This window comes from Sorex araneus, chromosome X (genome assembly GCF_027595985.1).
Source record: "Sorex araneus isolate mSorAra2 chromosome X, mSorAra2.pri, whole genome shotgun sequence".
Lineage (NCBI taxonomy): Eukaryota > Metazoa > Chordata > Mammalia > Eulipotyphla > Soricidae > Sorex > Sorex araneus.
In genome coordinates this window covers 192,662,865-192,689,863 of record NC_073313.1, presented here as the reverse complement: position 1 = coordinate 192,689,863, position 26,999 = coordinate 192,662,865, and the positions used below count along the sequence as shown (strand labels likewise).

General features: G+C 39.5%; 1 protein-coding gene and 1 pseudogene across 1 annotated transcript in view; both read right to left on the bottom strand.

The window, feature by feature from the left end:
- DAPL1 (death associated protein like 1) overlaps positions 1-26,999 on the bottom strand; it is a 95,731-nt gene that overhangs the window by 4,806 nt on the left and 63,926 nt on the right. Inside the window, exons 2-3 of the mRNA XM_055122944.1 lie at positions 10,208-10,295; positions 7,943-8,003 (exon numbers count right to left, since the gene is read on the bottom strand). Of these exons, the coding sequence (XP_054978919.1) occupies positions 7,943-8,003; positions 10,208-10,281 (135 nt within the window). The 5' untranslated portion in view covers positions 10,282-10,295. The remainder of the gene's footprint in view (positions 1-7,942; positions 8,004-10,207; positions 10,296-26,999) is intronic.
- Positions 13,976-14,075, bottom strand: LOC129400469 (U6 spliceosomal RNA; annotated as a pseudogene).

The window sequence follows — 26,999 nt, the reverse complement described above, 5'->3', positions numbered from 1 at the left end:
ATATATATATATATGGATTCTGCCTTATTATGGCTTTATCACAGAAGGGCTAACACTCTGAACCTGAAAAACAGATCAATAGGAACTCCACTGCGAATTTACTTTCATCTTGGGAGACCTCAGGAGCTGTATCTTTAGTTTCAGGGGGAAAAAAAAGGCAAAGAACATAGGATAAAAGTCTTCATGATTGAAGCCGAGAAAGAAATTCTAGATGCAAGAAAAGCAGCAGCATGTTTGTTTTAGAGCCTAAAGTGAGAGGGTATTAGCAGACTGACAGCCCTTCCATTCATCTTTCAAGGTTGTTAACTTCCAACTCCAATGTTGGCTTTCAGATTTCCACACCCCCTTAAGCAAAGTGCTTAAAACAAACATTCAGCTGGAGTCAATGAAATTCAAGGATACTCCTACAGTGATGCTAATCTGCAGAACCAGAGAACCCTTTTTAGATCTGCAGATGCTTTTGATCTTTTCCTCTCCCTCAGGATCCTGTTTCACAAACATCTCACTAAATTTGGCAGTGATGACACATCTAGCAACTTGAAGTGTGGCCCTAACTTTAACAAGGGTCCCACAAGCTACCCTTGACCCTCACTTCCCCTCCTCCCAGTACACACACACACACACACACACACACACACACACACACACACACACACGCGCGCGCGCGCGCACACACACACACACACACACACACACACACCATAACCTAACCCTGTTACTAATGTTTTAACTGGCTACTTTAATGTTTTGAGAAATTTCATAATGATTGCCAATTTAACTTCCATAGCTGTCCAGAGAATTAATATGGCTGGCAGTATCACTCTCTCACTCCCTGCTTTGAAAAAAAAATTAATAAATGAACAAGCAACTCCTAAATCTTGGAGGAGGTACATGACTTCAAAAACATCATACAACCTCTAAATAGTAAGGAGGGGACTTGTTTCCAGGTGAGGTCTCCCAGATTTTGAATTAGAGAACTTTCTAGGGTTATATAACTCATTTTTCTGCAGGAATAGTATTATAATGTATCTGTCACTAGGAAATAGAATTCTTTACTTAATAAGGCCTGGAAGAGGTAGCACTAGCTGGAGAGGTAAAGGTCTCTGAAGCAGGAGGACTACAGTGGGAAGGGAAAATTTCAAGTTATTTCCCACGTGATGGCTGTGTTGCAAACCATAATAACCAAAAGGAGAGAGAGAGTAAGAAAAAATGTGTCTGCCACAGAGGCAGGGGGTAGAAGGGGTGTGGGTGGTGGAAGGGACACTGAGAACATTGGTGGTGGAGAATGGGCACAGGTAGAGGGATGGGTACTCAAACATTGTTTGATTGAAATGTAATCACAAAAATTTGTAAGTCTGTAACTATCTCATGATGATTCACTAAAATTAAAAAAATTTTAAAAATAAATTAATGTATGATATATCTACACTAGAATATTATTGCCCTTGTTTTGGAGGCAACAGATGGTGTCTGGGAGACCATGTGGTGCCAGGATTGAATCCTGAGCTCTTGCATGCAAAGCATGGGCTCTAATTATCCCCCAAGCCAAAATATACCCTTTTAAAATTTTTTTTTTGAGTTTCATGTCTTTTCACAAATGCATCCAGTTTGTAACCACGATCATAATCAAGATCTTGATATGAATTCTTCCATTTTCTCCTCAAATTCCTTTTGTCACCTTGGGGTTAACTCTTCCTCTCACTTTTGACAATCACTCATCTCAACAGATCTATTTTTAAGAAGCATGGTGGGTCTTTCTGCCACAGGTTATCCTTTCCTTGACATTTTATCACATTTTGTAGTGCAAACATTTATACCTGATGTCACTGGGAGAAGACCAGTAGGGAAGGAGAAGAGGAATACTCAGTCTAATCCCTTATAAAGCTCCCATGGGGTTAACTCTAAAGATACACTCTCAGAGGAAAGCAGCTATAATGAGGATGTATAGAGGCCCACCAAGCTCAAAGAGTGACCATAATAACACAGGAGACTCTACCAGTATCAATCAAAAAAAAAAATGAGTACAGAGACACCATGATGAGGATGTTGATAAGCTCAAATAAACAATGGTGCAGGTTGTTGGTAAAGCACAATAATATATTAGAGTGGAAATGAGAAAACTATAATCATGTGACAGAACTGAAGAGTAGAAAACTGAAGCATGAAATAAAAAAAAGTCAGATCATTTCAGCAACAAAGTAACAGCAGCTGAGGGAAAAATCTACCAGCTCCAAGATGAGATGTAGGAGACCTCTAGAAAACAACAGAACAAGGAAAATAAAAGTATGGAAGGAAATGAACAGAACACCAGAGAAATGTGGGATGAAGTAAAGAGGAAGACGGAATACGATGAGTTACTCTTCTTGAGGAACAGGAAGGCGAATTTGACAAAGAACTACTAGTAAAGAAACCATGGATAAGAATTTCCCAGAGCTAAGGGCATACACCTAGATCCAAAAGGCCAGAAGCGTCCCAGAAAAAAATAAATACAATTATATATAATCCAAGACACATTATAATCAGAACAGCAAAAGCCAAAGGCAAAAATAATATTGAAAGCAGCAAGATCAAAGAAGAAACTTACATACAAAGAAACTCCCATAAGAATAATGGCAGATCACTTTCTGTTTTGTACCTCACCACCTTGGCCATTTACACCCTATTGCGTGAACACAGCAGTTCTCTTTCTATATCATAGTTTTTTTTTTTTATTTTAAATTTATTTATTTTTAATTAGAGAATCACCGTGAGGGTACAGTTACAGATTTATACACTTTTGTGCTTATACTTCCCTCATACAAAGTTTGGGAACCCATCCCTTCACCAGTACCCATTCTCCACCACCCGTAAACCCAGTGTCCCTCCCACCCTCCCCAATCCCATCTCCCCCCCACCCCACCCTGCCACTGTGGCAAGGCATTCCCTTCTGTTTTCTCTCTCTAATTAGCTGTTGTGGTTTGCAATAAAGGTGTTGAGTGGCCGCTGTGCTCAGTCTCTAGCCCTCATTCAGCCCGCAACTCCCTTCCCCCACATGGCCTTCGACTACAATGTAGTTGGTGATCGCTTCTCTGAGTTGACCTTTCCCCGGAATGTGAGGCCAGCCTTGAAGCCATGGAGTCAACCTCCTGGTACTTATTTCTACAGTTCTTGGGTGTTAGTCTCCCACTCTGTTATTCTATATACCATAGATGAGTGCAATCTTTCTATGTCTGTCTCTCTCTTTCTGACTCATTTCACTCAGCATGAAACTTTTCATGCCCATCCACTTGACTACAAAATTCTTGACCTCCTTTTTTTCTAACAGCTGCATAGTATTCCATTGTATAGATGTACCAAAGTTTCCTCAACCAGTCATCCGTTCTGGGGCATTCGGGTTTTTTCCAGATTCTGGCTATTGTAAACAGTGCTGCGCTATATCATAGCTTTTATACTTTAAGTTTTCTTTACATATTATGCTATTTGTGCTTTGAGGGTTGACTGCAATTCATATCTCACCTCAGTTGTCATCTGGTCATTTTATCTAACCTGCTTCTTCCACTCTCTAATACATAATCTATACATGCCTTCATTTACTCCTTATGCATTACTTTGACTTTCCCTTATATCATTTGTATTGATTAAAATTTTATATTTATCTGTATCTATTAACAATATAAAATCACTAAGTGTATAAGGTGTATGTATCTTATTTACTATTTTGTTACTAGTTTTTAAATCATGAATAACAGAAGGTAGACAATATGCACTTGCTTATAAAGAGAATAATTAATTCCTTTACATTTAAGTTTCTGTGGCAAAAATTGTAAATAAATTTGCAAAACTCTGGTGCATCATAGCTACTGAATAAAAGGTATTTTTATCTCTTCATTATAATCAGGAAAAAAAAGAATAATGGCAGATCTACTAAAATGATTCTACAGGTCAGAAGAGAATCGTGGCTATAGCTTTTAAAAAACGCACCAAACAAACAAACAAACAAACAAAAAACTAATGAAATGATCAACTCACCACTACTCTGTTCAGCTAGACTATGGTTCAGGTTTGAAAGAAGGATGGAAAAGCTACATGGACAAGCAATGATTCAGGAAGGATACAGCCTTGAAACCAGTTTTGAAAGATGCATTAAATGATCTTATTTTTGTCTTATTAAAGACAAGACAAACTGCTCGATACTCCACCACTGAGTATGGCACTCTTGACACTTTTGGTTACCCTCTACTAGATTAAGAAAAGTCCTTTTATTTCTAGCTTGTTAAGGGATTTATACTTTTAAAATAATGAACTGATGTTTTATTTTGAATGCTCTTTTCATGTCTATTCAGTTGTTTTAGGTTTAGATCAATTTTTTCTTTGGTTTATTAGTACGGATACTTAAACAACATGATCTATTATATTTTCTAACATAAAATATTTTCTAATAAAATCAATATTATCTTTTTAGGAGAAAACACACTTTTATGCTTTCATAGGTCTGTTCAGATTTTCCTCTTAAAAATCCTCCTCTTAACTAATATCCAAGACCAGGAAGAAAAAGGGCCAGGAGGACTGGTCAATAGTCACACACACAAGTGTGTGTGGGGAAAAGGGCATTTAGGATACAGAAGGGACAGTAAGAGATAGAAATGATCACTTTGGACAAGAACTAAGTGTTGAAAGTAGGTAAGGGGATATACATGATAACCTTTCAGTATCTGTATTGTAAACCATAACGTCGAAAAGGAAAGAAAGAGTGATGGGAGAGAGCGACAGAGAGAGAGAAAAAGAGAGAGAAAGAGACAGACAGACAGACAGACAGAGACATAGAGACAGAGAGAGACAGAGACAGAGAAAGAGAAGTGCCATAGTGGCACATAGTGGTAGGCAGGGGAGAGGCAGTGGGAGGAAAACTGGGGACACTGGTGGTGGGAAATGTGCACTGGGACAGGTGTTGGAACATTAGATGACTGAAACCCAATCATAAAAATATTTGTAACTGCATCTCTCACTGCGGCTCAATAAAAAATAAGCAAAAAGAATATTCTTCTTTCTTCAGTCTTCCTAAATTTTATATTTGTTGGATTTATCTATTTTATGTGATACATTTATCTATTTTATAATATATTAAAAATGTATTATCACAGAATTATTTATCTGTTAATTTGTGTATCTGTAAAAAAGATACATTTAAAAAAATTGTCAGCTTACTATTGACTTGTAACTTTGTGAAGCTTTAGGAGCATAGCTTTATTCATATATTTATGTGAAATACTATAAGTATCTCGTATAATTGTCACCAGCTTCACAAACAAGTAAAGATCTGTCTCATATGTGGGATATAAAGAAACACAGTGAGGGAAAAACAAATGGCCAAAGACATCAAGACTCAAGAGTTTGTCTACTGAATTGACTTTATCTGTCAAGGGAGGGGTGGTGTATGGATTGGAGGGGTATTGGGATATTGGTGGAGGGAAAATGGAACTCAGGTGGTCATGGAGTTAGAACCATGTATGTATGAAACTATTCTAACAGTTTTGTAAATCACAAAACCTTAATAAAGATGAGGAAAAAAAGTTGTGCTATAGATATACAATGGAATCGAGGCAGCCATTAGGAAAGATAAAACCATGCAGTTTGCCACAATGTAGATTGAACAGGAAGGTACCATGGTAAGCAAAATCATTCAGAAAGAAGGACAAATACTGGATGGTCTCACTCATCCATGAAATAAAGTAACAAGATAAGGAAATGGAAGGTATCAAATGCTGACAAACCTTTGGCCTTTGATTATAGTCTGAGACAGTCATTTTAGTGTGTGTGTGTGGGGGGGGTGATGAGATGGACTGGATGTAACATAAGAACAATAGTCAAGGATATCAGGCACTTCAGTCTTGGTGAGGTAACTGAGTACAGCAAAATTACAAACATGAACATTATTGTAAACATGTGATCCAAACTATAGCAAGATTTTAAAACACACTTTACACATCAGTGGGAGTGATGGGAAGGGCCTTTGAGATATTGGTGAAGGGATGCTAACATGGATGGTAGGTTTTTTGTGTTTTTTGGGGGGAGTTCACAACTGGCTATGCACAGGGGTTACTCCTAGCTCATGCACTCAGGAATTACTCCTGGTGGTGCTTGGGGGACCATAGGGGATGCTGGGAATCGAACCCGGGTTGGCCATGTGCAAGGCAAATGTGCTACTCACTGTACTATCGCTCAAACCTACCCAGGTGGTAGATTTGAAGTTGGAATATTGTCTACCTGAAACTTTATTGTTAACAGTATTGTAAATATAATGCCTAAGTAAAAGTTCGGGCTGGAGCGATAGCACAGTAGGGTGTTTGTTTTGCATGCAGCCAACCCGGATTCGATTCCCCCGCCCCTCTCAGAGAGCCTGGCAAGCTACCAACAGTATCTTGCCTGCACGGCAGAGCCTGGCAAGCTACCCATGGCATATTCGATATGCCAAAAACAGTAACAAGAAGTCTCACAATGGAGACGTTACTGGTGCCCGCTCGAGACAGTGACAGTGAAGTAAAAGTTGAAAAGGAAAAATTAGTGAATTATTTTGGGTTATCATATATTTTCGGATTAGTGTCTGTTTCATTCACTTCCACTTATTAATGTGGGCATTTTCTTGTCCTTCAGGAAGAGATTTTTAGTGAATGAGCAGAAGTGAGAGAATGTGACATGCAGGGGGCACATGGTGGTCCCCTATTGGACATCAGATATTTTGGCTCTTCTTCTAAAGCTGAGAAGGTAGAGTCACTTTATACCTCACCTCAAACACACCTGACTAGAAAACCAAGTGCCCCACTGAACTCCCCCGCTCCCAACCCCCCACTTCCCACAGTAGAACATCTCTGTAGCTAGACCTGCAATAAAAATGTTGGCTCAGTACTATCTGCCTTGTAACACACGGTGGACTTCAGACATAACTTCTCATTTCACTGCCATAAAATCAAAGCTCTTAACCTGAATAGAGAGAGCAAATGGGTTACTTTGTGCCAGGCACTGTTCCAAGAGCTTCAAGTGTGTGAAGTCATTTACTTCATAGAACAACCATCTGAAGTACATGCTCTTCCTTATCTCCATTTTATAAAGGATGAATCAGGGACACAAGAAAAGTAATTTGCTCAAGGTCATACAAAGTATGTAGGAGAATCAGCACTAAATGGAAGACCCTGAGGTCTATCTAGCTTCTTACTTGCTACTATAATATTTTTAGATTCCCAGTCTAGGTATTAACAGCAAGTTTTTCCTTTTACAAAGGAATGCCAAGTCCTGTCCTTTCAATCAACATGAGAGCAGCAGAAAAAGTGGTTCTTTATTTATTGGATGCAATTATTTCTGCCCTCTAGAACAGAATAAAGACTACTACTACTCAACTCACCTACATAACTGAAAAACACTACGGAATCTAACATCACATTACTGTCTGTTTGACAAGAATCTTCTCAGTCTCTTGAGCTACTCAATAGAGATTTAAGATAAAGAAATAAAAATAGCAATGGTCAATGACCTTTGTACACAGACTTTATTGGAAAAATGCAGTCAGTGTCCAGCTTACCTCCAGCTGCAAACACACAACACTCCACCATGCCATTTCACCTCAAATCAAGTATTTCTTTATGGGAATGCAGTGGTGGGAAGAAGTTCAAAGACTGCAGAGTTCCCAAAAAAGCACAGGCTGCCTTTTTAATCAAAACACACCAATGTTTCTGAGGAATATTTGAGATGGCAAGGTTTGCCAATATGGAGTCATGATTCTTGTTTCATTTTCTCTCTTGTTTTCTAAAATGATTTATAAAATAGAAGACAGCAGCTTTTTTCACCAACATTGCCTTTCTGTTCCTTAGAGTGAGAGCTTTGAGTGCAGACACATGCATATGCACACTCAGACCTGTTGGGAAAAATACCATCACAGAGCTTCACATGATGGGTCCTACTCATGACTCACCTTCTCCAGTGTGTCACTGAAGGCATCCACTGACTGTATTTTGGCAACATTTGCAATAGCACTGTGAAAAGACAAACGTGTAGGATATGAAAATTTTCCCACTACACATTGGTTCAAGGATTCATACAGTGAACCAACTACTTGGCATTTAAGCTGTCACTATGGTGACATCTAGAAGGGGAAATCCTGCCTCTGTATGTCCATGCTTTGTAGATGAAATTATTGGTAATATCACTATATTTCATTCAAGCATACTATTCATATGGCAAAGTGCACACACAGTCAATGAAGAGTGAACCAACTTCAAATACTAGTCAAACCACCTGCTCCTTAAGGACAACCACTAACCTGATTTACAACCCTATAGATCAGCTTGGGTTGTTCTTGTAAATTATAAAATGAGTCACATTGTATATACTTTCCACTTTTTAATCACATCCCCCTTCCTCAAACATGTGTTTTTTGTGTACATCAGGCTGCTGCTTCTCAGGCCTACCTGTTTTGAAGAAGGGCTTCCATCAGAGCTGAACCTGCATTACAACTTCTTAAAGGAGATTCTGTACTCTGCATAGTGCATTTATTTTTTCTTGGTGCTTTATGTTGGTGAGTAGAAGTTATTAAGAAATGGACTGATTGATGTGCTTAGAAATTTATTTTCTAGGATGTATCTTTTCTTTTCTTTTCTTTTCTTTTCTTTTCTTTTCTTTTCTTTTCTTTTCTTTTCTTTTTCTTTTCTTTTTGGGTTGCACAGGAGTTACTCCTGGCTTTTCACTCAGGAATAGGAATTACTGCTGGCGGTGCTCGGGGACTATATGGGATGCTGGGAATCAAACCCAGGTCTGCCGCGTGCAAAGCAAATGCCCTACCTGCTGTACTCTCACTCCAGCCCTTAGGATGTAGTTTTCAAAAGCTATTCTCCAAGAACACACAAGCAGAGATATTTGTCCATCAAAACTGGAAACTCCTATCCCACATGTACTCACTCGCACAGCAGCTGGGAACAGCACAGGGTGAGTTTATGGCAAAGCTAATGAAGCTTCAGCGTCAGGGTCTCTGACTGCACTGCGTTCTTAGTCAGGAGGCAACTCCTGTACTGTTGCATTCATATTAGAATGAACAGTATGGTCACATCTTGGGAGAGAAATGAATGACTTGCCCTCTGGCTGCTGTCAATCAAAAGTAACTTCCAGGTGATTTTGGTCCAGGCCAGGGAACCAGCACCAGAAAAGAAAGGGTGGATACCTCTGTCAGTTTCTAGTAAGAGAACAGGCTTCATGCTTGCAAAATGGATCAGTTCGCATTGAAAAAAAAAATTCATATCATACACTGAGTTCCTGCTCTGTCTTTGATGTAGTGTCAGAAGGCAAATAATGAGGCAATCCCCACCCCCAACAAACACACTCCTCAGGGACTTTAGGTCTTTGAGTTCCTTACTCGATTACTATTTTCTAGTAGAAACAACTACAGAGAAAAATAGGTTTGTTTCTTCCTCTCCCATTCGATTTCCCTTCCCCTTCCTGGCAGTGTTCAAGGTATCAAATGATATGAGAAATGGAGCGTGGGGCTTCACACATAAAGCCAATGTGCTACAGTCCTTTGAGCCGTCCCCTGATTTGAGTACAATTATAAATGGAAAAAATATCTTCAAAAAAGAATCCTCTTGGGGCTGGAGCGATAGCACAGCGGGTAGCGTTTTTGCTCTGCACACGGCTGACCCAGATTCGATTTCCGGCATCCCATATGGTCCCCGAGCACAGCCAGGAGTAATTCCTGAGTGCATGAGCCAGGAGTAACCCCTGTGCATCGCCGGGTGTGACCTAAGAAGGGGGGGGGAAAAAAGCACTGTAGCACTGTAGTACTGTCATCTCATTGTTCATCTATTTGCTCGAGCAGGCACCAGTAATGTCTCCATTGCGAGACTTGTTGTTACTGTTTTTGGCACATCAAAAATGCCATGGGTAGCTTGCCAGGCTCTGCCGCATGGGCGGGATACTCTCAGTAGCTTACCAGGCTCTCCGAGAGGGACGGAGGAATCAAACCTGGGTGGGCCGTGTGCAAAGCAAACGCCCTACCCACTGGTCTCTCTTCAGATTGCCTTAAAAAAAAAATCCTCTTCAGAAATTGGGAAGAAAGCTTAAAATGTAATCTGAACAGATGCATAAGGAGCCTCGGTTTGTCCTAAAACACAGAGATACTTTGGGTTTCTGGAAGCAGAGTCACTATGAACGTAAGGTAATGAAAGAGAAGGAATGAAGCAGTTCCTACCTCGTTTTCTCTAATCCAGGCTTTTTGCTTTGCTTCTCCAAGATGCCAATTTCTTGCTTTTTGGAAATTCTCATTCCTCCAGCTTTTACTATAAACCAATAAGCATCAACATAAGCATCATTGAGAGGACACTATAGAAAAAAAAATTGCTACTCAAAACATAAATTTTTCTTTTCATTTTTAATGGAATCACTGTGAGATAGATCCTTGCAATACTGTTCATGATTAGCTTTTAGTCATACAATGTTCCAACATCCATCCCTCCACCAGATACATTTCCCAGCACAATGTTGCCAGTTTCCCTCCCATCACCCTCTCCCACACTCCCTCCTCAGGCTACCCAAAGCATAAATTTAGATTTCAAAGAAATATTTGAATTTTGTTTTTTAAATTAAAAAGTATTAACAATATAGAAGCTGGAGTGATAGCACAGTGGGTAGACTGTTTGCCTTGCTCACGACAGACCCGGGTTCAATTCCCAGCATCCCATATGGTCCCCTGAGCACCACCAGGGGTAATTCTTTAGTGCAGAGCCAGGAGTGACCCCTGTGCACTTCCGGGTGTGACCCAAAAAGCAAAAAAAAATTATTAACAATTATAATTTAGGTAATATAATTACAATAACGTTAACATTATTTATGGCTTGATGTGTCACCCCACTCCCACAGGCAGAGAAGCCAAGACCTTCTTCCAATACCTTTATGTCACTTCCAGTTGACCTCTTCATTCCCTCCTGCCCCCACCACACACATCCTCACTTGGTAACCTCAGTCATGTAATCCAGAGCCAAGCATTTGCTACAACTTGATCCTGTCAAAGATCCAAGTTTTTATCTAAAATACTACAAAAATTACTCTGAAGGGACAGATAGGTCAATGGGTCGAGTGCATGCATTGCACACAAGCAGCTCTGATTTGATTGATCCCCAGCACACACTGCCTCTGTGAATCTCTGGAGTTACCCCTGAGCACCAAGCCAGGAGTTTTCCCTTTGCACCAAAATAAAAGAAGTTACCATAAAATAAAATCACTGTATCACTGTCTCACTGTCATCCCGTTGCCCATTGATTTGCTCGAGTGGACATAAGTCACTTTTTCATTGTGAGACCTGTTGTTACTGTTTTTGGCATATCTAATATGCCACAGGTAGCTTGCCAGTCTTTGCCATGTGGGCGGGTTACTCTTGGTAGCTTGCTGGCTCTCCGAGAGGGATGGAGGAATCGAATCAGGGTCGGTTGAATGCAAGGCAAATGCCCTACCTGCTATGCTATCGCTCCAGCCCGTAAAATAAAATAGAAGAAAAAAATTGTTTTGGGGGGAAAAGATTGTGGGGAGGGGGTCGGGTGCAAAAGGAAAAAAAAGGCTGAGGACTGCTTGTTGTTTTTGAGAGGGGTAAATGAGGCTTAACAAAGAGTAGAAGGTTACGCCTTCCACTTGGAGAGAATACAAACATATTTCCTTAGGCGTTTCACTAAAAGCCATTTTTTTTCTTGTTATCAAACCAATTACATACTTCATGATAGCAACCAGCAGTTACGGTGTGACTCTCCTGTTTTCCCACAGATTAAATTTGCACAAGCATGCATTTTTTTTTCAACTAAAGCTTCCTAAAACAGATTTAGAGAAATGAACCCAATATCAAAATATACAGAGATAAAAGACACTGAATTCAACAGAGGAGCTTCTGTTCCACTCGAGACCCACCCTCTAGCCCAGACTCCAAACCTCCAATGTTCTGATTTTGTGATGAGTAATTAAACTAATTAATAATCTTGTCGTTCAAGAGATCAATTAGTATTAATTAGGGCACAGATGACCTACCAGCAATTCAAGTGTTTACCAATGTCAGATGAAATCAACTTTTGAAAAGTAACAACCCATTTCAGACTGTAAGTCAAAGAAAATACCATTTTGACCCGTTCCTAGGAAATCTGCACATTAGAATCTGACAACAACAACAACAAAAAACTAAATGGACAATGATTTGTGTGAACTGGTTAATTTTCTTAATGGAAATGTCAAATTGGCAATTTTCTAAAACTAGCAAGAAAGTGGAAAATAAGGGAAACCTATTCTAGTTCTCAAAGTCCTTGTAAATGACTTCGTCGTTATTTTTAAAATTTTGTTTTGATTATATAATGCAGCATTCTTCAATCTTTTCATACCTGCATAGCAGCACTTTTCCTACTATATGAAAGTTAACAGACCAACAGTTAGATCCAGGGAGAACTGAGCGGCTATTAACCTTTCTAAACCTGCAGACCCGAACCAGTCCATGGACCAGTGGTTGAAGAATGCTGATGATGTAATGCATGCATGAACCATATAATTCCAGAAGCATGGAGAAATCTGCCATCTCTATCATTGTTTACCATAGATACTGTTGGTGTATCTCCATATATACGCTAATGTTACCAGACTTTTATGTGCAGTTTGTAACTATTCTATAAATACACACACATATTATTTTAATGGCAGCTAAGATGTGCACTGTTCCGCATCTCATTGGTTTATATTTTTCACTCAGTCATCTATTTTGGATTACATTCCAAGTCTATTTAAAAGTGTTTTTAGCAGCGCTTTTAAAAAATGTATTATAGAGACATTCTGTGTTATTGAACCAACTCCAAAGTCTTAGCCATTTCTTTTCTGTTTTTCTGGGACCACATCTGGCAGCACTCAGGACTTAGCCTGGGACTCTGCAGTCAGGAATCACTCCTGGTGGACTCAGGGGACCATATGGGGTGCTGAGGATTGAACCCTGGTCAACCACACGCAAGGCAAGTGTCCTACCCACAGTACTATCATTCCAGTCCCCAAATGTTGACCTTTTCTGACATTTCTAATCCATTGCTTTCACAAAAAAGACAGAAACAAATATAATTTATAGTAATAATTTTGCACAAGTGCCAGTATACCTGTAGCATAAATTCCTAAAAGTGATCTTGTTAGTTTTAAAGACTGCACACAGTTAGAATTTTATTAGATGCTATCATAGTGCCCTTGACAAAGATTGTGCCAGTTTATGATCTCACCAGAAATGATGATTCCCCCTGGTCTTGAGGTAAGGAATATTGGAGAACTTAATTTTTTTGTTTTAAAACTGAACAGGGGGTTGGGGGAAGGCATACTACTGTGTTCATTTACATTGTTTGTACTTTATATAAAGATTTTTATTTCAATGTTTCAGAATATACAGATTTTCTTTGCACAATCTTACCAAGTTGTCCATTTCTTTCTACTAAATTGCTTTCTTTATCTTTTCTTTTCCGTACTGATTTATTGGCACTCTTTGTCTATGAAGTGTATTGTGAGTGTAAGATATTTCACCAGATACTGCCTATTTATTGATATTTTTGGCAAATACTTGCTGCTATTTGTCAATCTACACGGGGCTTGTATCCTCAAAATGACGTTTTATAAACATTATTCCATGGTTTTCTATTATAGAACTTTAATGGTCTCACTGTATATAGTCAGTCATTGATCATTTATTTAAGTTTATGATTCCATTTACATTCATTTTGTGTTAAATCCTGTGGAACCATGTATATACTTTGAGATGATCTTGATAATATTAAAAATCCATCTTATCTATTAATTTTAAATACCATTTTTGTTGTATTCAGTGCTCTCATACATAGATGGCTACTTCTAGACTCTAATACCATTAATTACTGCCCACTCATAAGTCACTACAGCTCTAATTATTATAGAATTATCTTCAATATCTGACAGAATTAATTCTCCTTTGTTGTAGTTCTTTTTTAAAAATATGAAACACTTTACAAATTCACTTGTCAACCTTGTGCAGGGTCATGCTAATCTTCTCTGTATCTTTCCAATTTTTGTATATGTGTCGCTGATACAATTACTGTTCAGCTTTTTTTCCAGATTTTTACTAGCTATTTTATTTAAATTCTCATGTGAACATTAGATTCAATATGTCAATCCCCTACCAAAAAATGCTGTTGGTATGTTTTAAAATTATAGTTTGGGTTATATAGTGAGTTTTTGTGGATTATTTTGTGGTGCAGGGAATCAAACCCAGTCTCTTTATATGTCTCCTCATACATACATATATATATATACATATATATATATAACATATATACAGACTATTTTATAGCCTACTTCTCCCTCTGGGAGAAACTGGCAAGCTACTGAGAGTTTCCTGCCCACATGGAAGAGCCTCCCAAACTCCCCGTGGTGTATTCATATGCCAAAACCAGTAACAACCTGGGTCTCATTCCCTTGACTCTGAAAGAGCCTCCAATATGGCATCATTGGGAAAGACGAGCAGAGAGAGGCTTCTAAAATCTCAGGGCCAGGACAAATGGAGACGTTACTGAGACCGCTCGAGAAATTTGATGATCAACAGGATGATAATGATGATATATATGTATATATAAGTATATATATACATATATATGTACTCTTCAGCCTAGTCTGCAGCAGTGGCCCTGACTTACAATAAAGTTAATGTTTATGTTTTAATATACAAAATTATTGTACCTTTACCACTAACAAGGTGCCCCAGACCCTCTACATTGTCCTTACATCACTTCCAGCCCACCTTTCTCCTCTATTAAAACCGCCTTCTCCACCACTTGGCAACCCAGTTTTGAAGTCAAGGTTCAAGGCTTTGTCATTATTTGATATTGTCTAATCCCCTGTTTTGATTCTATATATCTGTTAGTATTGAAAAAAAATTTTTTCAATACTCTTCCTTTAAAAGTATGGATATTTTCAAAGGGGAAATTATTTATGATATTTATATTTTCTTTTGGGCACCTCAGTAATTTTTTCATATATATCTTACACATGTATTCTTAGGATTATTCCCTAGGCATTTTATTTTTATTGAGTATGTTGTTGAGTATTTTTTGTTGTTGAGTATTTATTATGTCCTGCCCACATGGGGAGAGCCTCGCAAACTCCCCGTGGCGTATTCATATGCCAAAACCAGTAACAAAAATGGGTCTCATTCCTCTGACCCTGAAAGAGCCTCCAAGGCAGCACCGTTGAGAAGAACGAGTAAAATGAGGCTTCTAAAATCTCAGGGCTAGAATGAATGGAGATGTTACTGAGACCGCTTGAGAAATTCAACCATCAACAGGATGATGATGATGATGATGATGATGTGATGTTGTTATCAGCAGAGTCTAATTTTCCCTTATAATCCTAACATATTATGGGTCTGGAGAGATAGTACAGTGTGGCGAGGTGATTCCCCGTTCAATACTCAACATTCCCATATGATCCCCTGAGTACTTCCAGGTGTAATTTGTGAGTGCAGAGCCAGGAGTCACATTGCTGGGTATGACCCCACAACAAAAAAGTCTAACACATTGGTGTCCCTGCATTAACAATGACTTTATGCCCAGGTTTTATTGAATATGTTTTTGTCCATAATGGTTTGTTGAGTCTCTTAGGTGTTCCAAGTGAAGAAAGAATACACAGCACTTGGGATGGGGCTTAGTGGCAGAATACTTACCCTACAGGCATGAGACAAGGAATTTGATTCCTGGCACTGTCACATATTGCCAAGTGCAATCCCTGGTGCCAAAGTGTGACCCCTGGCACTGTGACAGTATTTGACCCCCAATAGTGTAACAACAGCAATAAAAATAGAATAATTTGGGATAGTCAAGAGGTAAGTGTCCAAGAAAAATTTAAAAGAATGCAAGTATGGCAGTTCTTTATTATTCAACAAAACAAAGACATTAGAGGCAAGTTAAAAATATTACCATAAAGCAAGACAAAACTTCCTTTTTTGAAAAAAAGGAAGAAAGAAAAATCTGAGAAAATTCCTACTTCCACTCAGGAACCTGTGATTTCTCTTTGTTTCAGAACTGTGGACTCAAATTTAGGATCCAGATATAAAGCACACCTGGTATTTTCAGAGTACAGTTCTTGCTCCACATTTGTTGTGGTAGGGAAACAGAATAAAATATCATCTACTGTAGATACACACTCTGAGATATAGATTAAGGTTCTCACTAGCCTGAGTGACTGAGCTAGATGGAAGACTTTGCAGGAGGGTCACTTTCAATGTTCTGTAGGCAACTCTGGTCACGCAGGTCTCCCTGGATCTAGACAAAACTCTATAAATGAGCATTTGCAGAAGTCAGTGCATTTTGATCATCCCAAATACATCTGACTTCAATGTTTCACTGTATCTAAATTAGTTCATTAAATTATCAATGTTTGCAGAATTCCATGTTTATCATTGTATTGCCTTTTGAAGCTCTGTAGAAGGCCCAGCTGGAATTGGGTAATAAAATTAAGTATGAATTGACTTAACACTTAAGTAGTCTTTGAGTATAAATACAAATAGTTGGAGTGTGGATCCTTTCCTTAAGCAAATTAAACAAGAAATAGAAATAAATGATCTTTAGGTTAGTTTCATTAGAAAACCTAAATTTATGTGGTGAAACTTTGTCTTCTAATCAATGAGTTATAGTTATATTTTTATGGTTACTTCTATACTTTAAAAAAGTTTTAATATAGCCCCTTGAGTTTAAAATGTTATCTACAAGTATTCAAGTTCAGATTTTCCAGACATTATTAACAGTCTGGGGTAGATATTAGCCAAGAAAGGCAAGCCTGAAATGAGACTACATCACACTGAAAAGGTTTTCACAGTAAAAGAAAGTCAGGCTAAAATAAAAAGACACGTATGGGATGGGAGAAAATATTTGCACATCACACAACTAACAAAAGGCTGATTGATTTCTACGACATATGAAGCACTCACAAAGTTCAGCAAAAATCCTATTCAAAAATGGGGAGAGGAAATTAACAAATACTTCCCTGAAAAAGATATACAGATGGTCAGCCAGCATATGAAAAAGGGTTCATCATCACTTATTAGTGGGGAAGCACAAATCAAAATAACAATGAGATATCATCTCACACCAGTGAAAATGTTACATGCCAAAAAGTGAAAAAAGAACATGTCAGTGGGGCAGAGTGAAATAGGCACCCTCATTCACTGTTCGTGAGAAAGTAGACTGATGGAAAAACAATACCGAGATTTCACAAAAAATTAAAAATAAAACTAACATATATGACCCAGTGATTCTATTCTTTGGCATCTATCCCAAGAATATAAAAGAGACCCTCTGCTCCTAAAGACTATGATCCAAGGGGTCTTCTAATCCATTTTAGCACCCAGAGCGGCTTCTTACAGAAATGCATCTAGACTGTGAGCTGTACTATGGCTATGTGCTGCCCAGGGAGGGATTTTCCCTCTCCACCCTGTTTTTCTCCTCGGAAAATGGTGGTGGCAGTATCATCCACATGGCAAGAGCCACCCCCTAAGACTTCCACCCAGAGGTAGGAACTTTGCAATATGTGGTTCATAGGTGATCATGGGAAGGGGGCGTTATCGGCACACCCTCGGCCGAGATAAGATCCAGAGCTGCTGCTCTCGAAACAGACCCTCTGCTCCTAAAGACTATGATCCAAGAGGTCTTCTAACCCATTTTGGCACCCAGAGCGGCTTTTTAGAGAAATGCATCTAGACTGTGAACTGAACTAAAATATCAGAAATCCAAAACCGTGTGGCTGTGTGAGCTCATAGAATCTTCATTCTCAGTAATGAAAAGAAATTATTAAATGATACCTTTTCAGCAGGACTGATTGTTGGGGGAAAATTCCAAACAACAATAGTGAGTTCTCTATTGAAATATTGAATTATTCAAAGTATAGAGAGAATAAAGTGAAAATCATTAGCTACTTAGGTGGGTGGTGGGTGGGAGGGGGATATATTGGGGTTCTTGGTGGTGGAACATGTGCACTGTTGAAAGGATGGGGGGTTAATCATTATATGACTGAGACTTAAACCTGAAAGCTTTGTATTTTTTTTCACGGTGATTCAATATAATAAAATTAAATTAAAAAAAAAGAATACAAAAGCATTAGCTTCAAAAATGCACACCTTTGTTCATAGTCTCATTATTCACATAGTCAATATTTATAATAATAATTATTATTAACTATTAACATAGTCACTAAATAAGTCAATGTCAAATAATTGATGATCAGTTAGAGAAATTGGGGTATACATACACAATGAAGTAAGAACTACTTGGCTCTCAAAAAAGAGAAAATCTTATTTTTTTTGCTTCTACACGGATAGGGCTAGAGGGTGTCATGTTAGATGAAATAAATCAAGTGGAGAAGAACAAATATCTAAGATACTGGTATATATGTATGTAAAGAAACAAAGTCACAGAATGCATGGTATTTAAAAATGAAAAACCCTTGGGCTGTAACCACAGAACTGAGGTTACCAAGTGGTGGGTGGATGGGTTTGGGGAAGAGGTAAACTAGAGGTGACACAAGATAGTGGTGGAGGGCCTTGGCCATGCTGGTCATGGTTAAGGTGCAGTAGCTTTGCTCACTAAAACCACAGACGTTAACACTATTACAAACACATTACCTCAACTTTAATTAAAACAAACCCAAACAGGGCAGTTGATGCGACTCAGTGGTCGCTCACATGCCTTCCAAATATAAACTGTGGGTTTGATTTCTGGCACCACATGGTCCCACAAGTACCATGCTGGGAGTATACCAGGAATGCATGGTGTGCCCTCCCCCGCAAAAAACCCACAAATAATAAAATAAACATTTTTTAAATGTGTAATTATTAAAACAATGAACACATATTTTGTCCCAGGGAGGGTAAAATTATTACCTATAAATCAGTATAATCATTGTTTTACAGATATAAAGTAAAATAGTAAAGATAAAGATTTTTAATAATAATTCTTAAAAAAAGGTAAATGTGTTAAAAAAAAATAGGTATGTTTCCTTCATTAATCAGCCGAGAATGTATGTGAAAAAGCTGATCAACATGAAGATTTATGTGAACTCTGCCTTGTGTCTTAGAGGTTCATTTGAACTTTCTCATGAAAAGGATAAATGTTTGCAAACATGCTTACTTTGCATCCATATTTAATCTTCAGCTATTTTTCATCTGCCAGTCAGGACTCCTTTGGACCCTTGTGAGGAAGAGGTTGTGGAGCAAGGGCAGAGGGCATCAGAGTGAGACTGATTTGGCACGGGCCTGTTTTCTATTCAAATCTCTGCATGCCAGTCATTGGTGGTGTGGCTTTGGGAAAGTCCCTCATCCTTGCTGACTTGGCTCGCCCCTCTAAAACTGCATGAGTGGCCACTGGCAGTTTACAGGGCCAAGTCTAGAAACCGTGTTGGCTCTTCTCCCCTCAAATTTTGGCCCCTGCCATGTGTGTGTGAGGTGGGGGTGGGATCTTGAAACCTTTCTTATACATCTATTCCTCTCCCAGCTCCACACACGAACTGGGGTGGCTGGAGTCTTTGAAGTCTTTGGGTGTTTGTTTATTTAATAAATAATTCCAGTTCTTATGCAGCTATGATTTTCTATTTTCTGCCTCAATTTCACTCAGGGGGTACACCTTGTCCCCCCAAATACACACACATACTCCCCTTATTTCTCTTTCTCCTTAATGAATAGGAAAACTGATGTTCTCTGAGGGATTCAGTACTGACCTCTCTGATAACTGTGATTCATTTGACTTCCACCACACTACAGAGTACAAAGAACAGGGCAAAACAGAGTCCAGTTTCATTAGGTACTTGCCTTCCTCAGGTCACCTTCTATAAACACATTTATTTTTGGCTGCTCGTGGAAAGGGCCTGCTTTTAAAACTGAGAGTGAAGCCAATGAAAAAAAAAAGGCAGAAAATCCAAAGCTAAGCTTAACTATGCCACATGTCTAATGGAGTTTCATTGCGCAGCAAAGATTTATAACCAGGGCTAACCGCGGTGCAATTTATTATATTAATACACATAAAAGAAAACCCGCTAAGCACTCTTCACGTGGGTGGGCAAGTCACAGCTGGCTGCTTTCTTCTGAGTGGTTTCATTTTTAACTGCAGTGGGAGGCAGGAGTCTCTTCACTGCAGTTTCCCCCTGTTCTGACGTTACAATGAGGTCTCAAGCAGTGATGCCCCAAACATCATGATGCCTTGCAAAAGGATAGGAAGATTTCACTGCAACTGAAAGCTGCATGTTTTACTGGTTCTACATTTTCCAGAGCTTCAGATTCATGTAGGCAGTTCCTTACATAGGTTATCTCCTGCAGTTATCTCAATAACATTATAAGATGCTTGTTATTTTGTATCCCCTGTGTTACTTGTAAGAAAACAGAGACTTGGAGACATGAAAGGAAAGCAGTGTTTAAAGCCAGATTTGGTGGAGTCCAAAGGCCGCGTCAGACCCTTTCCACCAGAACATGTCTGCTTCCTACCTTCAGGGGTCTGCATACTGCTCATAAAATGCAGGCAAGCACAGAATGGAATTCTGGCAACAAATTGGTTTTGTTCCATAAATAAAATTTTGCCCCCTTGTAAACTAGTTCTGACTTAAAATATGTAGACAAGCTGAAAGATGAAGCTTCTTTGTTTCCTGGCTCTCAGTAGGGAGGCAAAAGTCTGCCTTCATCTCCATCCTAATTATCCCAAACCTCTTATCTGTAGTGTCACAGTTCATAATAATTAATTGTCATGCCAGAGGCATCCTGACATGCTTGATGGAGTCATGGTGTGCAATGTACACAGAGTAATTAGCAATCATTAGTGGTGGGGACAGAAAGTTCCTGGTTTCATTCAAACTTTCGTTTTGTTAAGTTTCTCTCTGCGTTCTTTGTGCATCAATGCAATTTAGCAGACCAAATCTGGTTTTAGAAAGTTATATCTAGCTTGATGTTTTATGAATAAGTAAGGTAGACGTGATGGGAAGAGAATGGTGTTCCTTTTTCCTTGTCTGTGTAATGATTTTCTCTTCCAACAATCTGCACATAAAGTTCCTGATCATTCTTAAGCATCATTAACTTTAAGCATAAATGATGTTAAATATTACTCAGTATGCTTACAAATATAAAATGGCTGACATCTATCATAGAAGACCAGGGCCTGGTACCTAGAAATGCAGACAGAAGAACTTGAGAACATTCTGATGCTCAGCTCGCCAGAGAGTCAGGGAATACTTAGGACCATTTTTGGTGCTTTGCAAAGGTTATTGCTGCTGTGTTCTCTTACCACTTAGATGGCTGAAACAATCTTGTCTCAGACATGCCAAGGAATTAGATCAATAAAAAAAAGTTTTGTATATTAAAGACATAACAAGGCCAGGAAGATATCCCAAAGGTCTGAAACACATGCTTCGCATGCTGGAACCCTAGCCTTTATTCCCAGAACTGCCTACTCTCCTGAACACTATGCTGAAAGTAGCCCCTGAGTATCACCAGTTTGGTCCCCAAACACACAAAGAAACAAACACAGGACAGTTAAGATGTGTGTGTGTGTGTGTGTGTGTGTGTGTGTGTTGCATGAAATGAAACCCAGGACCTCAAATGTGCGAGGCAGGTGTTCTTCCACTGATCAGGGAAAATGAAGGCAAGCAATTCATAAAACATAACAATGGCTATAAACACCACACACCTTCACCAATCTATAGGAACATATGGTTAAGTATGATAAAATTAATTTCCATATCCCAGAGAACTGATATAAATAGTTTATGCCAAAAAAAAAAAGCTGGAGAACTGTGTATGTTTTACAAAACACGTTGAAAAGCCCCTTCTCCAGTCAGCACCTTCCAGTATTTGGCTTCTGATCCAAAGTACTTCCCACAGCTTTAGTACATCCCAGGCCTGGTTTGTTCAATCTACCAAGTTGATTCCCAGCACTGCCTGCCCTCACCCCAGCACTGCCAGGGGTGGCCCTGGGGGCCCCAGGTTTGTGGGCATGGCCCTTCTTATAAAAACAGGGTTTCTGCTGTCATGGTGATGGTATTCCTGATAATGACACTGCTCAAGCCCAAAGTCTTGGGAGAGTGGAAAAAATAGGGCTGCAACCATTTGTAGAAGCCAGGTTGCTGGAGGACAGTCCGATGATACATAGGCACCCGGGGTACAACTGAGTCTGAGAGCTGGAATCTCCAAAAAGGGAGAAGATTTCCATGACAGTAAATTTCCTTCCAGGTGTGGATGTGTCACTGTTCACCTACAGCCCTGGGAAAAGTCCTACTTCCCTGCTGATCCCTTTCCACCAGCCCTGCATATCTGTACTTGCAGATATAATTAGACTGTCAGTCGACTGGGGCCTCAACAAGCCCCAGGTGGTTTGCACACAAACAAGCCCAGAAGGATAAACGCCCTGGGAAGAAATCTAGTGGCGTGAAGTGAAAGAAATCATTGGTGGGCGAGAACCTGTGTTCCGGTGGGGGACCGGAGGCTCCCTCGGGTGGAGAGAGGGACACAGGAGCAGCTGAGGGGAGGCCTCGATCTGCAGAACAGAAGGTGGGTGGGCAGCCTACCTGCAGGAGGATGCCCCCCCTTCAGTGGGGAGAGCGGGGCTTGCACTTCCTTTGCCATAGGTGCGTGCGTCAGTGCGGGTGCTCAGTGCTCTGAAGGCTGAGTGTCAGCTGTGCCTGCCCCACCGCACCCACCTGCTTTATACAGGCTGGGGGTGGGGCCCCTTCAGGGCATTACTGAGCAGCAGCAGGGCTTGTCACCTCCCTGTCTGGAAATCTGGGTCCCCAACAAGCTTTCTGTGTAACTGGGGAACATTGGGAAAAGTACACTGGTGGAAAGATGGGTGTTGGAGCATTGTATGACTGAAACCTGATCATTAATAGCTTAGTGATGGTCTATCTCATGGTGATTCAAAAAAATTAATTTTTTAAAAAATAAACTTTTTAAAAAAGAAGGCATGAAAAAGAAAGTGTATTCTTTCATCTGTGAGGGCAAGGAGGAAGGGAAGAGAATGAAGCATGCTGAAATTACTTTTCACCCTATTTACCCATTAAGTATATATGTGCTCATTTATTTGTTTGCTTTTGTTTTAGGAGTTTTTGGGGGAGAAGGGGGCACACCTCAGAGTGTCTTGGGGCTTATTTCTGGCTCTGTGCTCAGCGGTTGCTCCTATTGTGGCTTGAGGGAACCCATATGGTGCAGGGGGATTGAATAGCAGCCAATTGTGTTCAAGGTGAGCGTCTTACCACTATGCCACTCTGGGTCCCTGGGCTTATACATTACACCCACAGGGTGATAGGCTCTTTTTCATATATTGACATAACAAAAAGGACAAGGCAAGATCTTTGTGTAAAGAAAGCTGTAGTCTTTCTGCCGAGACCTTTATAAAACAAAGAGCTATTCCTGCACCCCTGTCTTCAATTGTAAGCACTTATTACAGGAAAATGGAGAATCTGCATAGACATTCTTGCACAAAGAAGGCAACCATATTTTCTTTTCTTTCTCATCCTTCTCTTTTTTCTTCTCTTTCAGTGGGGGGAATTAAACCTAAGGCATAATATTTGAAGGACAGGTGCTCTGCCACTTAGCTACATTCCCAGTCCTTAGATAATATTGTAGCTCCAGAGTTGATCAAAGGTTAGTATTTGGCAGGTACTTAGAACTATCTCTTTGATTTTTTTTTTTTTTTTTTGCTTTTTGGGTCACACCTGGCGATGCACAGGGTTTACTCCTGGCTTTGTACTCAGGAATTACTCCTGGCAGTGCTCAGGGGACCATATGGGATGCTGGGAATCGAACCCGGGTCAGCCGCGTGCAAGGCACACGCCCTACCTGCTGTGCTATTGCTCCAGCCCCTGATTTTCAATGACACACAAAAAAACTTTGACTCTTCAAAAAAAAAGTTACTAAAAATTAAGCACTGTAGCACTGCCATAGCACTGTCCTCCCTTTGTTCATTAATTTGCTTGAGCAGGCACCAGTAACGTCTCCATTGTGAGACTTGTTGTTACTGTTTTTGGCATATCGAATACACCACGGGTAGCTTGCCAGGCTCTGCTGTGCGGGTGGGATACTCTCAGTAGCTTGCCAGGCTCTCTGACAAGGATGGAGGAATCGAACCCAGGTCGGAATTAAGACGAGTGAAAAAATTAGATTGGTAAGAGAGTGGGAAGAAATATTTGTAGAACTTTTTTTTTCTTGTAAGTACTTGTATTTAGAGTATTAAATGAATCCTTACAACTCAATAATAATAAAACAAAGAAGATAATTTGAAAATGGGAAAAGATTTCAGTAAAAAGTTTTAAATAAAAAATCTCAAAGAGATACTGTGATCAAATAACTATGAAAACCACAAAAAAGTGAAAATGAAACATACTATATTAGTAGGGTAGCTCAACTTAAAAATATGGTGGGGGGTGGTTGTTCTGGGAAATATCCAGCAGTGTTCTAGGCTTACTCCTGGCTCTGCACTCAAGGATATCTCCTATCAGCCTTGGGGGACCAATGAGGTGCCAGGGATTGAACACACACTAACAACTATATTATTGCTCTGGCCCCACAATTACATTTTTTTTCTTTTCCTTTGGCAGAGGATGGGGGATTGTGGGTAGGAAACACTCAGCAGTGCTCCAGGGTTACTTCTGGATTGGCACTCAGGAATTACTCCTGGTGGTGCACAGGGGACCATACGGGATGCTGGGGATTGGGCCCTAGTTGGCCACGTACAAGGCAAGTGCCCTACCTGCTGTACTATAGATCCAGCCTCAGTTAAAAAACATTTTTTCAAAGGGAAAATACACCATGGTAAAATCTCTTTGGAAGTCAGTTTGGTGGCCTCTTACAAAATTAAACTCAAACTTACTATATGTTTAACAATACAGTTTCCAGGAATTTCCCCAAGATAAATAAAGGCATATGCATGTATAAACACCTATGTATTGATTTTCTATCAGCTCTATTCTAAGCTACCAAAAGTTAGGAACAACATAAAAACGTCCATTAATTCTAGAATGGATAAATGCAGTAGGCGTATATCCATAAACAGAATGTATGGGGCTGGAATAATAGTACACCTGGTAAGGCATTTGCCTTGCATACAGCCATTCAGGTTCGATTCCCAGCATTCCATATGGTCCCCCAAGCACCAGCAGGAGTAATTCCTGAGATCAGAGCCAGGAGTAATTCTAGAGCATTACTGGGTGTGACCCGAAAAGCAAAATAAAACAAAAATAAAAAATCCCATCCCCCCAAATCAGAATACTACTCAGCCACAAAAAGGAACAGACATGTGTAACAAGGATAAATCTCATCTTGCATGTAGCTGGCCCCCTTTCAATACCTCACACTGCATATATTTACTCAGCACTTCCAGAGGTCTCTCCTGAGCAGTCAGAGTAGCCAGGAGTGCTAGGAGTAACATACTGTGCTGTCCCCCGTTTCTTTTTTTTGAAAAGGATTAATCTAAAAATTTGTGTGCCCAATAAGAGACCAGAAGAGACACCTATCACAAGTCCCATTTTATAACATTCTTGAGAGATAAAAACTGCAGGAATAGAATGCAAATCAGTGGTTGACAGAGAGGATGGGAGAGGATGGGAGTGGTCTGACCACAGAGAAGCAGGAAACGACATTGGAACTTGGTTGAAATGTTCTATATATTGCTTACAGTGACAATTATATATAGCATACATCATAGAAAAATGGCATACAAGTTATACTTCAGTTGCCAGCAATATTCTCTATTTCTTAAATAAATAAAAATACTTCAAAGCCTTCAGAGTGCTTGTCTACAGAGCGTGTAATATCCATTGACTTCAATGATCTTTTCTGTCTTTAGTATTCCTTTTAAAACCAAGTAAAAACAATGCAAATTTTGAGAGGTGAATCATGTTTGAGTGATGTGACCCAGATGAGTATTTGCCCTGGGAACAAGCAGAAGAGCTCATTTTCATTATCCTCTCTATCTTTTGCAATGGCCTTCTCTGCAGGAACCCAGAGGTGACAAAACACCATCCCTACTTTCAGAAAAATCTGTCTCATGGTAGAGGAGATGAAGGCTAAAAGAATTTTTCTTTAGTAGACAAGATTTGTAGCAAGGCTTTTCAGCTGAAAATTCTGAGATGCTCTTATATGGTCTAATCAATATGGCAGCGACAATCCACATGTGATTTGACTTATGGCAGGTATGATTGAAAAACTGAATTTTAATATAAATAGCGACAAGTGATTTGTGGCAACTGTATTGGACAAGTGGAGCCTAAAATCTAGACATGTGATTGCTGCTTGGAACACACTGTTTAACCCCCTTTCTGTGAGCTGAAACAGGAGAGGACCAAAGGCCAGGATTCCTAGGATAAGTTGGCTGCGAGACCAGCCCAAGGGACTGGACTGGAATACAGTAATACAGTGCATGCCCAAGCAAGGAGGCTTGTTCTAAGCAAATGTTTGCTTGTTTAATCACGAAGGTATTCAATAGTTTTCCTTTCCACCTTATTTATATGCAAAACCTTCAACTTTTGTTGGATGTATGTTGTAACCCTCCAGAGGAGAACATTTTCAGAGTAAACAGCATTTTCAGAGCTTGTTTTCATCATGAAAACAGTTGCTCTGAATGAAACCTGAATAACCCTGAGTGAAAATGGTTAGAATCTGTATTCATGAAGTCCAGTTATGAAAACACTGATCAGAGGTAATGGGAGAAATGCTATTCAGCAGGTGATAGTGAAAAAGAAACAGCAAAGAAAATACAAAGAATTGGAATCCATGGGACGTCTTCTCCTTAGTCTACTGTTTCCAACCTTAACATTTTAGCATGAGCCCCACAGATTAGTGGGTAGTCTATATCTTCCATGAATAATGTTTAGTTCAGTATCATTTTGAAAAATACAGAGATGAGAAAAAATAGTTGATTCCTGTCTTGAGCCACAGGGCATCTCCCTGTACCACCCATATATGAATGGATTTTCTTGCTGTATTAAAGTTTCCA